The following is an 11,211-nucleotide window of genomic DNA, read 5'->3' as shown; positions in this document are numbered from 1 at the left end:
TGTAATGCGCCAAATCTCCCCTGCTGTGAGCTTCTGCCTTATCCCTGCGCAGGTCCTGTGATGTGGAGTAAACCATGGTTTGTTTTTCCCAAAGGTGCAGAATGTCTTGGTCTGCACACACATGTCCTCACAGAAATTGATGTATGATGTCACCACATCAGTTAGTTGGTTTAAGTCAGTGGCTGAAGTTTCAAAAGTAGTCCAGTCTGTGCATTTGTTGGGACCACAGCCATGGTTACAACATGAAAGTCCGGTATGAACTTTCCTGGAACTTTAAAAATAAACCGCATTAACCTACTTCCAGGACAGCCAGGAAAAGGGGTAACAGCGGACTCCCCGTGACGTCACTGTCCAAATAAAAGCACCACTCTTGCTACATTCTGTCTCTTCTACGCAGGTGCCCAGGGGTCTGGACAGAGAGACACAGTGCGCTAATGTCTCTTTGCTGGCAAACAGACATAACTCTTCAAACTGGATCCAAGAGTGTCATACAATCACGCGATCATATGCATTAAGTTAAGTATGAATGAATTGCGGTTTGTGTATCCGGTATTCATTCATGAACGGGGGTTATTAAGGTACAAGTGTGGCTTGACTTTTCTCTCTGAGGTCTACAGAATCAGGTTGTGTTATAGAGTTCCCAGCAGAGACCCTGTCTCTACAACGCTTTTGTTAGCTTTAACTGCTAACAGCTAAGAACACGTGCTTGCCTACTAAAGATCATTTACCCAAAAAGGCTGTTAGTTTTCAATCCAGTAAAACAATATTTCCCTAAATATTATTTTACCAACTTGAAAACTAAGTAAACACCATTAAGCCCATTTCTCCAGAAAGATTTGGTTCTTATTCAAAATAATATTTCTGTAAATATTATTTTACTAAATTAAGGCAGCTAATTAAACACTGTTGAGAATTGGTCATCCAGAAGGTTGGTTTTATTCAGCAGATCAATCTTTAAAACATTATTTTATTAAAATAATATTTTATCTGATCTTGCATTGTGAATAGTTGTCTAAACGTTTGCTGATTATTGCCTAAGTTAGTTCCAAGACTAACTTCACTTCACTTCCAGATTCTTCAAGATAATCCTTGGTTCTCAAACATAAACATTGCATGGCAATGTTGCATCACTCTTTCGGTCATGATTTTCAATCATCTTTAATCAACTTGTTTATATTGTACATAGTCCATTAGTCTTCCTTATTCTTTAATTCTGCTTGGTAGTTTAGTTGGATTGTTTTAGCATAGTAAAGAGTTTGTTGATTGAAATATGTTTGACTTTGAGTTGACTTATTTTTGTCAATAAATTCTTGTATTTTAAGAAATTGTGTGAATTCATTCCATGTGTGTGCAGTTTTGCTGTTCAATAATGTCAGAGCTTGGCTCATCCCTTTCAATTTTGTCCTAATGCCACTGCCTTATTAGGCTGGTATTCACATGACAACCCTTAACAGACCAAAATATTATGTAATAAAATATTAAAATATTAAATAATATATTCAGATTCATAATTACAACACATTCAAAGCAGACCTGTAGTGTCTGCTTTGATTCCTCAGTCCACTTCTTAACAATGTGAACTGCGGGTTTGGAAGCTCTTAATTTCTGCCTATAGGCTGGGATGAGGTGGATAAGAGTATGATCCGAAAATCCCAGAGCAGCCCTGGTAACAGCATGATATGAGCCCTTTAAAGTTGTGTAACAATGGTCCAGTGTGTTTTTGTCTCTGGTGGGTCACTTAATATGCTGTCTGTATTTGGGGAGTTCATTGGAGAGGTTTGTACTGTTAAAATCTCCCACTATTATGATGAAAGAGTCCATCTGTAATCAGCTCAGCCACATGTTTTTCAGCGCCAGAAGTGCAGCCATGCGGTGGAAAATATGAGCCAATTATTATAAACGAGGAAAACTCTCTCGGTGAATAAAACGGTTTAAAGTTCATGTAAAATGACTCCAGATCAGGACTGCATGTTTTCCCCAGCACTTTTATGTCTCTGCACCAACCTTCATTTATATAAAAGCAGATTCCGCCTCCTCGCTTCTTCCCCGATAGTTCCGCGCTGCGATCCGCTCTGAACAGCTGGAAGTCCAGCATCAGCAGTGCGCGGTCCGGGATGTTTTCACTCAGCCATGTCTCGGTAAAGAATGTTATTTGTTCTTTAAAAAAAAAAATATATATATACATTTTTGGCATCTCTTTAAAAGGACTGATAGAACAGAGATATAATATGATGGGGAACTGCAGCAGTTTTAAACTTTTTAAAACTGTGATACCGGTACTTTTACAGTATTTAGGAATTTTAGGTTGTCATTTAATTTTTGGCATAAATGATAACTGTACTATGATGACAAAACGGGTATAAAGAACTATGGAATCACCTCAAACCAGAATCTGTTTTTGCCACCGTACACAGAGACCTTATTTGTTAGAAACAGTCGTATTACTTCTCATTTCATCATTAAACTGCAGTAAATGAACCACTGTGGTTGGCAGGGAGTGGAATTCCCCACTCAGCTGTTTACCTAAATTGACCATATTTGGAATGTCGGTCTGGGAGGGGGGCCAGTCAGCGCACGCTGCCAGGAAGTGAGTCACGCTTACGGCAACGTTACGTCGCCGTTGCAGCAGAAGAACAGAGAACAAGGAAGCAACATGTGCCGTGCTTAAGTCCAACAACACATTAGCGAAGGTCGGTGGAGCGGAGAGGAGCGAAGCGCATTCATTGCCGGGTTTCCCACTAAAAGGACACTTTAATATTAAACGTGAGTATTTTAATCCTTCTCTCTACTTTTAATGTTTCTCCGGCAAAGCGAGATTTTAACACTAGTTTAAAAAAAAATTATTTCTGTTTAAGCGCAATTTATTTAACCGGCTATTGTTTTTCTCTATTTATATGAATCATTTAATTGTTTTTACTGTTTTAAAACTTTTTTAAATTTTTTTTTTTTGAATAGGGACTTTAAAAGTAACCCAGTTTGTTTTTGAGTAAGTTCAAAATTTTAACTTTTGTACCGAAATGACTTATGTAGTCTGGTTTCTGCCAACTTTGTGAGTTTCCACTTGGGGCTTTCCGCTCAGTCGAAAAAACCCAAACGTGTTTTTTTTTTTTTTTGCCTACCTGTAGGATGACGTTTCCTCTTATAGAAGAAAGTATATTGGAAACAGAATGAAAATATTGTGGATTTTGTAATTATTTAATCTAAAGTGATAGTTATCACCATGCCTTCTGCGTACATCACATTGTGTACAGTGTGCTTTGTCTCCACACAGACGCACACACGACCTTAGTCACGAAATAATTTGGATATTACCTAACCAAAACAGCTAAAAGGGTCAGAAATCCTTTTCTTTGTCTCTGTCAAACTACATTTTCTGATCTTTTTTTATTTATTCTATGATGCTAAAAGACAGATGTATGCCACAGTTGATCCATATTTTGAAACACTGAATCTCATTATCTTTGTGTGAAAACTAATCAAAGTGTTTCAGAATACACAATTTGTAGTGATTTGGAGGGAGTTACTGTTTAAAAACCTGCTGTGCTCCGACTTAGTGGTTTCTTACCTTTAAGGAGCATCTCTGAGCTGCTGATTCGTTCAAATGTGAAGAAAACAACAAACAATCAGGCAATCTTACGGTTGTTCAGCATTAAGACATGATTTATTAGTTTGATGGAAGCCATCAGGAGAGGACGGCATATGCTCTCATTTGAAACCCGATATCAAGGACATAAACTATAATAAATAATCAGTAGAAATGTAAAAAGAAAATCTGACATTGCCTCATTATTGAAGGTAGGCAATGGCTGGTATGAGATTTCTCAGGGTATGATTGATTGCCTTTAGGGAGAATCCAACAATATTTTTGTAAATTTAAAAAAATGTTTTGCATGATTGTAGGTCTTATATTTAAAACGGTGAAGCCACAACGATCCAACATGTGGATTTATACAAAATAAAGTTTTCTGGTAAAGTGCTTATGAAGCTAAATATTATACCATTTTTACCTTTCTGCTGTTTAAAGAACAAAAGTATACTAAGCTGATGCTAGTTGGTAATTACTGTGGCTATCTGCGAAGCCTGCAGTCGCAGCTTAGTTGTCAGCTTGTGGTTTTAAAACAGCATAACCTTTTATATGAGTGAGAAGTTTCCACAACTTCATTTTTTTTTTTTTCTCAACTGTAAAAGTTGGAGTTATGTTTGGCTGCTTTGTGCACAAGATAGAAGTGTAAGTAACTCTCTTTCAACCAGCTGACTGGTAGTGCCCATCAACAGATAGTTGGAGAGGAATGGTATGTTGGAAAATGTTTGCGGCTTTGAAATCGTTACTTATTAAAACCTCTGTAAAGCTAAATACAGTTACTGGCCAATTTCTAGTTAAAGGATAGCAAGAAAGTTATGTTTTCAATGCAAAGAGGGTATAAGATCAGCTGTCAGAACCCTATATGATTATATTCTGCTAGACAAATTCAACTGGAAACAGTTTCAAGCTCAAATAATAGTACTAAAATATGATCAAAGATGATATTAAACTGACAATAAATTTGTAGCACCTCCATCTACCAAAATCCTTGCCTATACTTGGCTTGGGCTGGTATGAGATTCTCACTGATAACTCTGATTAGAAATATTAGTATGTTGGCACTTAATTTAAAACAAAAATGTAATGTTAATGATCTGTACTTAAAAAAAGTAAATAAATTATTCTTATTTTTGGGAAAATAATATAAAAGTCATTTTGCTTTTTATAAATAGACTTGAGAAAGATATAATTTACCCCCTTTGACTATTAGTTTGCCAGTATTTATGAGTCTGAATTTGATCATTTTCCAAGTGGCAAGGGAAAAGGGCATTAGGCTTTTTTTTTCAGCCAGCTGACGAGTAGTGTGCAGCAACAGGTAGGTAACATGTGGCATTGATGTTTTAACACATTTTGCACGTTTTTGGCATTAATCTTTATTAGCTGGAATTTTAATGCAAAGCCCAGTTTAATAATTTAATAGTTTTTGAAATAAATCATTTAATAAAAATTATGTCAACGCCTCTCAAGGTTACAACCTTTTAGTTTACATCTTTCATCATAATTATACCCATTTTGGTCAGCACAACCTTGACATAATGGGGCAGATGTAACCTGAGAAAAACAACTAAGTAGAAAGCATGTTGTTTTCTTTGGGCACTTATTGACCCATGTTACAGCTGCTGTTTTGCTGTCTAAACACAAGGCTGGGTAGCGCGTGTTTGCTTTCACGTAATGGCCCGGTCATTTGTCAGGGATCTGAAGGTGCTGGCTTGTTGTGTCTCTCTCTTCGTCGCTCTTGAGGGAAAGGCTGTGTCTGCAAGTCTCAGGAAAAAAAATAACAATTTTCCGTCAGAGCGCATCACACAGACTGAAGCCGCAATAACAAACAGCCGTCTGCACCGCAAAGGTTCAAGGCGCTAGTCTTCTGTCAGGGCCGCAGGATGTTAGCACATTCAGCGTTGGGTTAGAGCAGCTGTGTAGTCTGAAACGCCTTGGCCTCTTTGGTCAACCTGCCCCAACAGCCGTATTATCAGAAGATAAACAGCACAGAGAGAGCAGCGTATTTACATTCACTTGGCAACACAGCAGCAGCTTCTTTGCATCTTGTTTGCCTGTGTAAAAACCGTGGGCGTTTGTCAGCATGATGCCACGTCAAACATCTGTAAATTCCTTACAGTTTTCCTCAGGCCCTTTTTGTAATTTAAATGGAAGTATTGGGAGGGGATTGCAACATAGAGAAGTGTTTTTATTGCTGCCCCTACACTTCCTACTCCTCCTGATCCAGTTAAAGAGAAGTCGAGGCGCATTAGCAGAAATGTGGAGATTATTGGCAGCGTCATTCATTTCTGTGTCTTCTACAGAAAAAGAATGAAGAGAGAAGTAAAAGCAGGAGTCGCCTTCTTTAAACGTCTGGTGGTGGCTCGAGGCAAGCTGGATGAAGCCAAAGCAGAGCGGTTCGCTGAGAAACTGCAGAAACTTTTATGTGACAAATACTGTGACCACTGGTACCCTGAAAGCCCCACCAAAGGCCAGGCATACAGGTAGGCAACACTGTGCAGTCTGCATGCCAAGGTTTACTGAATGTCAGCTAATTCCACCCAAAGATTATCCTGACATGGATGTAAACATTGACAGATGTATCCGGATAAATAACTGTGGACCTTGTGATGAGGTGGTGCTTAAGGCCTGTGAGGAGAGCGAGCTTACGCCCAGCGAGCTGGGGCTTCCATTTGAGATTACGCTGTGGATCGATCCGCTGGAGGTGTCTGTAAGGTGAGTCACCGGCTGGCTTGTTGAGGCAACACACACCACAGACAGATATGTTACAGCTGCATTCGTTCAAGTGAAAATTATGAGTGAGTCATCACCATCATTTCTTCCTTGAGGAAACGACATGTTTTAAATCATTAAAGCAAAACCACGAATAACTTTCCTGCTGCCAGTTTTTAAAATGATCCACTTTCTCTCTCACAGGTCTGGGGAAAACGGCAGACCTTTTACAATAGCTCATTTCATTGAAGGAGAGGGGAGTGCAAAGGCAGACCAGGACGACTCCTCCGTGAACCTGGACACGTCAGATTACCACTCCGCCACCTCATCAGATTGCAGCTCTGTCTCGTCCAGTGACACAGAAGAGGATGCCAAGGATGGGGAGCTGGAGTATCACAAGAAACTGGAGGAGCATGAGAAAAAGGAGGCAGCAGAAGGCAACGCCTACACAGTGACGATGGTGCCCAGGATCAGGAAAGGGAATGGAGAAGCACTAAATAAACTCAGATATGTCAGAAAGAAGGTAATTTTCTGTATTGAAAGACTGTCCCCTGGTGCGTCTCAGAGTCTCACTAATTCAATTAATTTAATTGGGTCATTTGTGTGTGCTGTATAGCTTCATTGTTGTCTGAAAAAACACACTAATAAGCCACAGGGATGCTAGGAACATCATGTTCTCATTACTATGGATGGGAGCACAGTAATTTGACTCATACACACATCCAGGTGACATAAATACTTGTTGGAGTATTTTATGACAAACACCACTATGATGCACATGCCCCATTTAACAAAGCTGATTTAGGTGAAATGGAAGAACTGGAAAAAAACATTTAAATGATCTTTAGAACCAGCTTCCTGTGTTTTAAACAAATACACAATATAATGCCAGTAAAGCAATTTATTTATATAAGGCCGTTTATGGAAAAGTGGGACATTTTGTGTTCAGTGGCGCCACCAAGGGTCAGGGGTGCAGGTGTCCCCTCTATTAGGTTGCTTTTGGGTAATATTTTTTTCTGCATGAATTTAAGAGGGGAAAGGATTTGGAACACTTATTTATATTAATAATTACAATCATTTATTTTATTTAATGGTTCATCATTGGAGTTCCAGTTCTTTAAAATCATGCGCACTGAATCCTGTGGGGATTAAAAAAGCACACGCTTGAAAACTTGAACTTGGACTATTAGGTTGTTTTTAAAAAAGGTTTAATATTTGTTTTATTATTTATTTTTATCAGACCAACATTTTAAATTCTGCCACACCAGCGTTTCTCAATAAAAGTCCTGAAACTCTGTTCTGGCATTTGGTTTGGGTGGACCTCCTCAGTATTAGTTGCACCCATCTGGCATCCTTGCCTTTCTGTGAATAACAAATATGGTGGGTTAAAGAGAGACTCCTTAATATAGGAGTGGGTCAGTATCAATAATGTGGACAGCTTTAATATACGTAAAGATGCTTTCATTACAGAGTAATTATATAGTAATTTTTTTTTTTTAAATTACACTAACTATACACAGCATGTGTCCAAATCTGCTTCCCGATGGAAAATTTATGGAGCATCATGACACGTCGTATCCGACAACGTCAACCAGACGGCTGGACAGTTAAAGTCTTGTGATCCAACCTAGATCTTACGGCTTTAAAGTGGTTTAAAAGGATTTGTCGCTGGCATAAGTTTCTTGATTTTAAATTCAAAGAAGTCATTGGAGGCTGTATTAAAAAAAAAAAAAATCCATTTGGCTTAAATGTATTAGAGCATTTTTTTTTTCCTTTGGAAAGATGGTTTATATTGGGACCACAGAATGAAATAAATGGAGGGAAGATTTGTTTTTCTTTTCATTTAGAGTTTAATTTTACAAAAGAAGTGTCTTTGTTTCCAAATTTGGATGGTGATCATCCCATCATAAACAGAACAACCCTTTAATGTGACCGGTAATTAAAACATGTCTGGAAACTGGATGTAGAAATAAGCAAATGGGAATGAGAGCCTATGCAGCATAGCTGAGTTATTATAGTGAAACCACGGAGATTATGAAGGAACATGACATGTTTTGACGTAGCCCATTTTATGTGGCATCTGTGGTGAGATGAACATTGTCCAAATTATTTATGTGATTCTATTCTTTATGCAGTAAAGTACTTATAGCTGTTGTCTGCATCAACATAAAGGTTTTCCTTTAATACAAATTATAGAATGAGCTGTGCACCTGAATAAAAACAACAGATATATTTATGATTAATGTTTCTTCTTAGAAAGGAAAGAAAAATGCATTTTCCCCTCTTTGCTGATCTCTTGTACTCTCTCCAATCTTTTTATTGCACAGATTCCTGCCAGTCTCCAGTATTTCTACCATCCGACACCCGTGTGGTCCCAGTACAAAAAGGGGACTCCGGTGTTCCTGACCACAGTGTGTGCGTCCCCCGCACCGCCTTCTCCACCCCAGCAGGTTTTTGGTTACTACATCATGCCACAGCCGTCTCCACAGTTCATCCTGTCTCAGGCCGCCCTGCAGCCGTGGGGAGCGGTGAAGGGTTAGAGCATCTGTAGACCTGGGGAGGGAGGGGGTGAAACCAGATGGACCACCTTCTTTGAATGAGCCATGTAGTGAAGAGTCTGAGTTTAGCTGCATTTGGGCCAAAAAGAGTAACTTTTAAAAATTGCCATGTATAAAGCTATTTCTTGCACAATCCTTAACAACTCTGCTGAATTGTAGTTTTTTTTAATACACAGCACAGCAAAACCACTGTACCTGAGCTAAATATTTTTAATCTGCTGGTGTTTCTGCACTGCAATTTTAAAAAATGTACTTTATTTATTAAGAATGATTTTTTGTTTGTTTTTTTTTATCACTGGGTGGACCAACTCAGGAACTCTTAGCAATATGCTTTATGCCAAAAAAGTTATTTTGTAATGATGATCATTGTCAAACATGGTTCTCTGTGCACAATCTTTGTAAAATGTAAATCAGGGTCTTCATGTATGTTAACTACAGTGAGAATATCTGTATATTAAGACAATTATTTCTGCTGAACAGCTTGTATATACTTAGGAACATACATATACCCACATTCTGAACTTTGTATTTTGTTGTAATTTATTTTACCACCAGTAGATGGTGGTCAAGTTGCATCGAATACATGAAATTGTATATTTTTTTATGAGGCGTAGTCTCTGTACATTGCAAGTCTTAGTTCACAAACAAATCCTCTTGCTCACTGCTTTTTAAATTGTTGTAAATAATCTTTATTATCTGCTGCAGCTGTATAAAAGATGGATACAAATGCATGCTTCATTCACTAAATTCAGTGTTGATTTGGATAAATATTTATTAACTGTCCTAACAGTTTTAAGCTTGTGTGTTCATTAATTTGTCTTTACTATTCAAATGAAACTTTTACCTCTTTTACTGCAGATTAAACCAACTTCATCTTAATTGTTTGGCCTGTGACTCTCCTTTCTCGTGTGAATATTTCCTGCCTAAGGGCAAGTTGTGTGTTTTCTTAAGTATTTTGCAAGGGGGCACCTGTTAGGCTGAACTCTGTTCAAACTCATCCTGTGTTGTAGAAGTTGTCATCAGGAGCAGGATGCTGCAGGGGAAAGACTCCTGTGTGTTTGGCATGTCAAGCCAAGGCCATGACGTTATTCTTCGTTATTTGTTTCTTGGAGGGCTTGGCTTCAATGTTCATTCCATAAATATGATTGGCTACATCAATAAATAAATGAACCTACTTCTGTGTTATTTTTAAATGGCTGAAGACCTATAAATTAGCAATTAAAGTTATTAGTTCTGTTGGCAATCTATGTTTTAAAACGGTCTATTGCTTGTTCTCAAATGGAAACAATCTACAGGTTCCATATGTGTGCCAGACTATTTCCTTTTAACTTCTATACTTGGGCTTAATTTTGAAAATCGATCTGTTTTATGGTTTGTTTCATTAAACTATAACCATTTTTTTTATATACCCATGTTCATCTTAGCTCAGGTTCAGTCAGACTTGATGAATAGTATCTGTAAACACGTGTTTCCAACTCTGAAATTCGATTAAAAATCTGGTGTATTTCTGGACTTTGGTCTATTCTTATGCATGAATATGCTTTGAGCTAACCCATTCCATTGCGGTCCCTGCTGTATAGGGTGGTTCTGCTGGAAGGTGAAGATCCACCCCAATTCTAAGTCTTATACAACTTTTAGCAGATTTTCTTCCACATTTGCCCTGTATTTATATCCTTCCTTCTATCAACTCTGACCAGTTTCCCTGCCCCTGCTTTAAAAAACAAGAGTGCAGCATGATACTTCCACCACCATGTTTCACCATGGCAGCAGTGGTGTTGTTACTTTTCCCCAACACTTAACTTTTTGCATGAAGGCCAAGGTTTCTGCACACCACACCCTTCTTCACCAGAGACCAGGTTGGTAAGGTGCATGGCTACTTTTCCCTATTGACAGTTTCCTCTATGTGAGCTGTGGATTTTTGCAGTGTAACCATGTTTTTTTTTTTTTTTGGCTGGTCCTTAGATTAATGCTTTCCTTGCCTGACCTGTAGGCGTTTTGCCATGTCTAGATAGTTTTGTTGTTGCTCCATAATCTGTCCATATTTAAATGCTTGGTTGAACAGTTCTCTGGGAGATGTTCAATGCTTGGGATGTTGTTTTATAACCTAACCTTGTGTTAGACTTCTCCCAGTTGTATCTCTGCCTTTCTGGGTGTTTCATGGTTTTTGTGATGCAGTTTGTTCTGAGATATTCTCTAACAAGGCGACATTTTTGCTCTGAATGTTGTTTAATGGTATCCGAATACAGTTGGTTGAATGCAAATGCATACCTTTGCAGAGTATTATCTCCAATAACATTGAAAAACGTTTTCCTTCCACAGGATTACTGTACGCTTTGTGTTGTTCTGTCGGAAAAATCCAAA

At 38.3% G+C, this 11,211-nt stretch overlaps 1 protein-coding gene across 1 annotated transcript; it reads left to right on the top strand.

Annotated features, from left to right (window-relative positions):
* Positions 1-2,631: 2,631 nt before the first annotated feature.
* On the top strand, positions 2,632-9,729 carry si:dkey-79d12.5 (maternal B9.15 protein). Its single transcript, XM_047359877.1, has 5 exons — positions 2,632-2,763; positions 5,884-6,063; positions 6,158-6,295; positions 6,497-6,815; positions 8,620-9,729. Exons 2-5 carry the CDS (start codon positions 5,891-5,893, stop codon positions 8,830-8,832), a joined length of 843 nt encoding a protein of 280 aa, XP_047215833.1. The 5' UTR covers positions 2,632-2,763; positions 5,884-5,890; the 3' UTR covers positions 8,833-9,729.
* The last annotated feature ends 1,482 nt before the right edge of the window (positions 9,730-11,211 follow it).

This window comes from Girardinichthys multiradiatus, chromosome 3 (assembly GCF_021462225.1).
Source record: "Girardinichthys multiradiatus isolate DD_20200921_A chromosome 3, DD_fGirMul_XY1, whole genome shotgun sequence".
NCBI classification, from domain to species: domain Eukaryota; kingdom Metazoa; phylum Chordata; class Actinopteri; order Cyprinodontiformes; family Goodeidae; genus Girardinichthys; species Girardinichthys multiradiatus.
The sequence above is the reverse complement of the archived record's forward strand: the minus strand, read 5'-3'. Positions and strand labels throughout refer to the sequence as shown.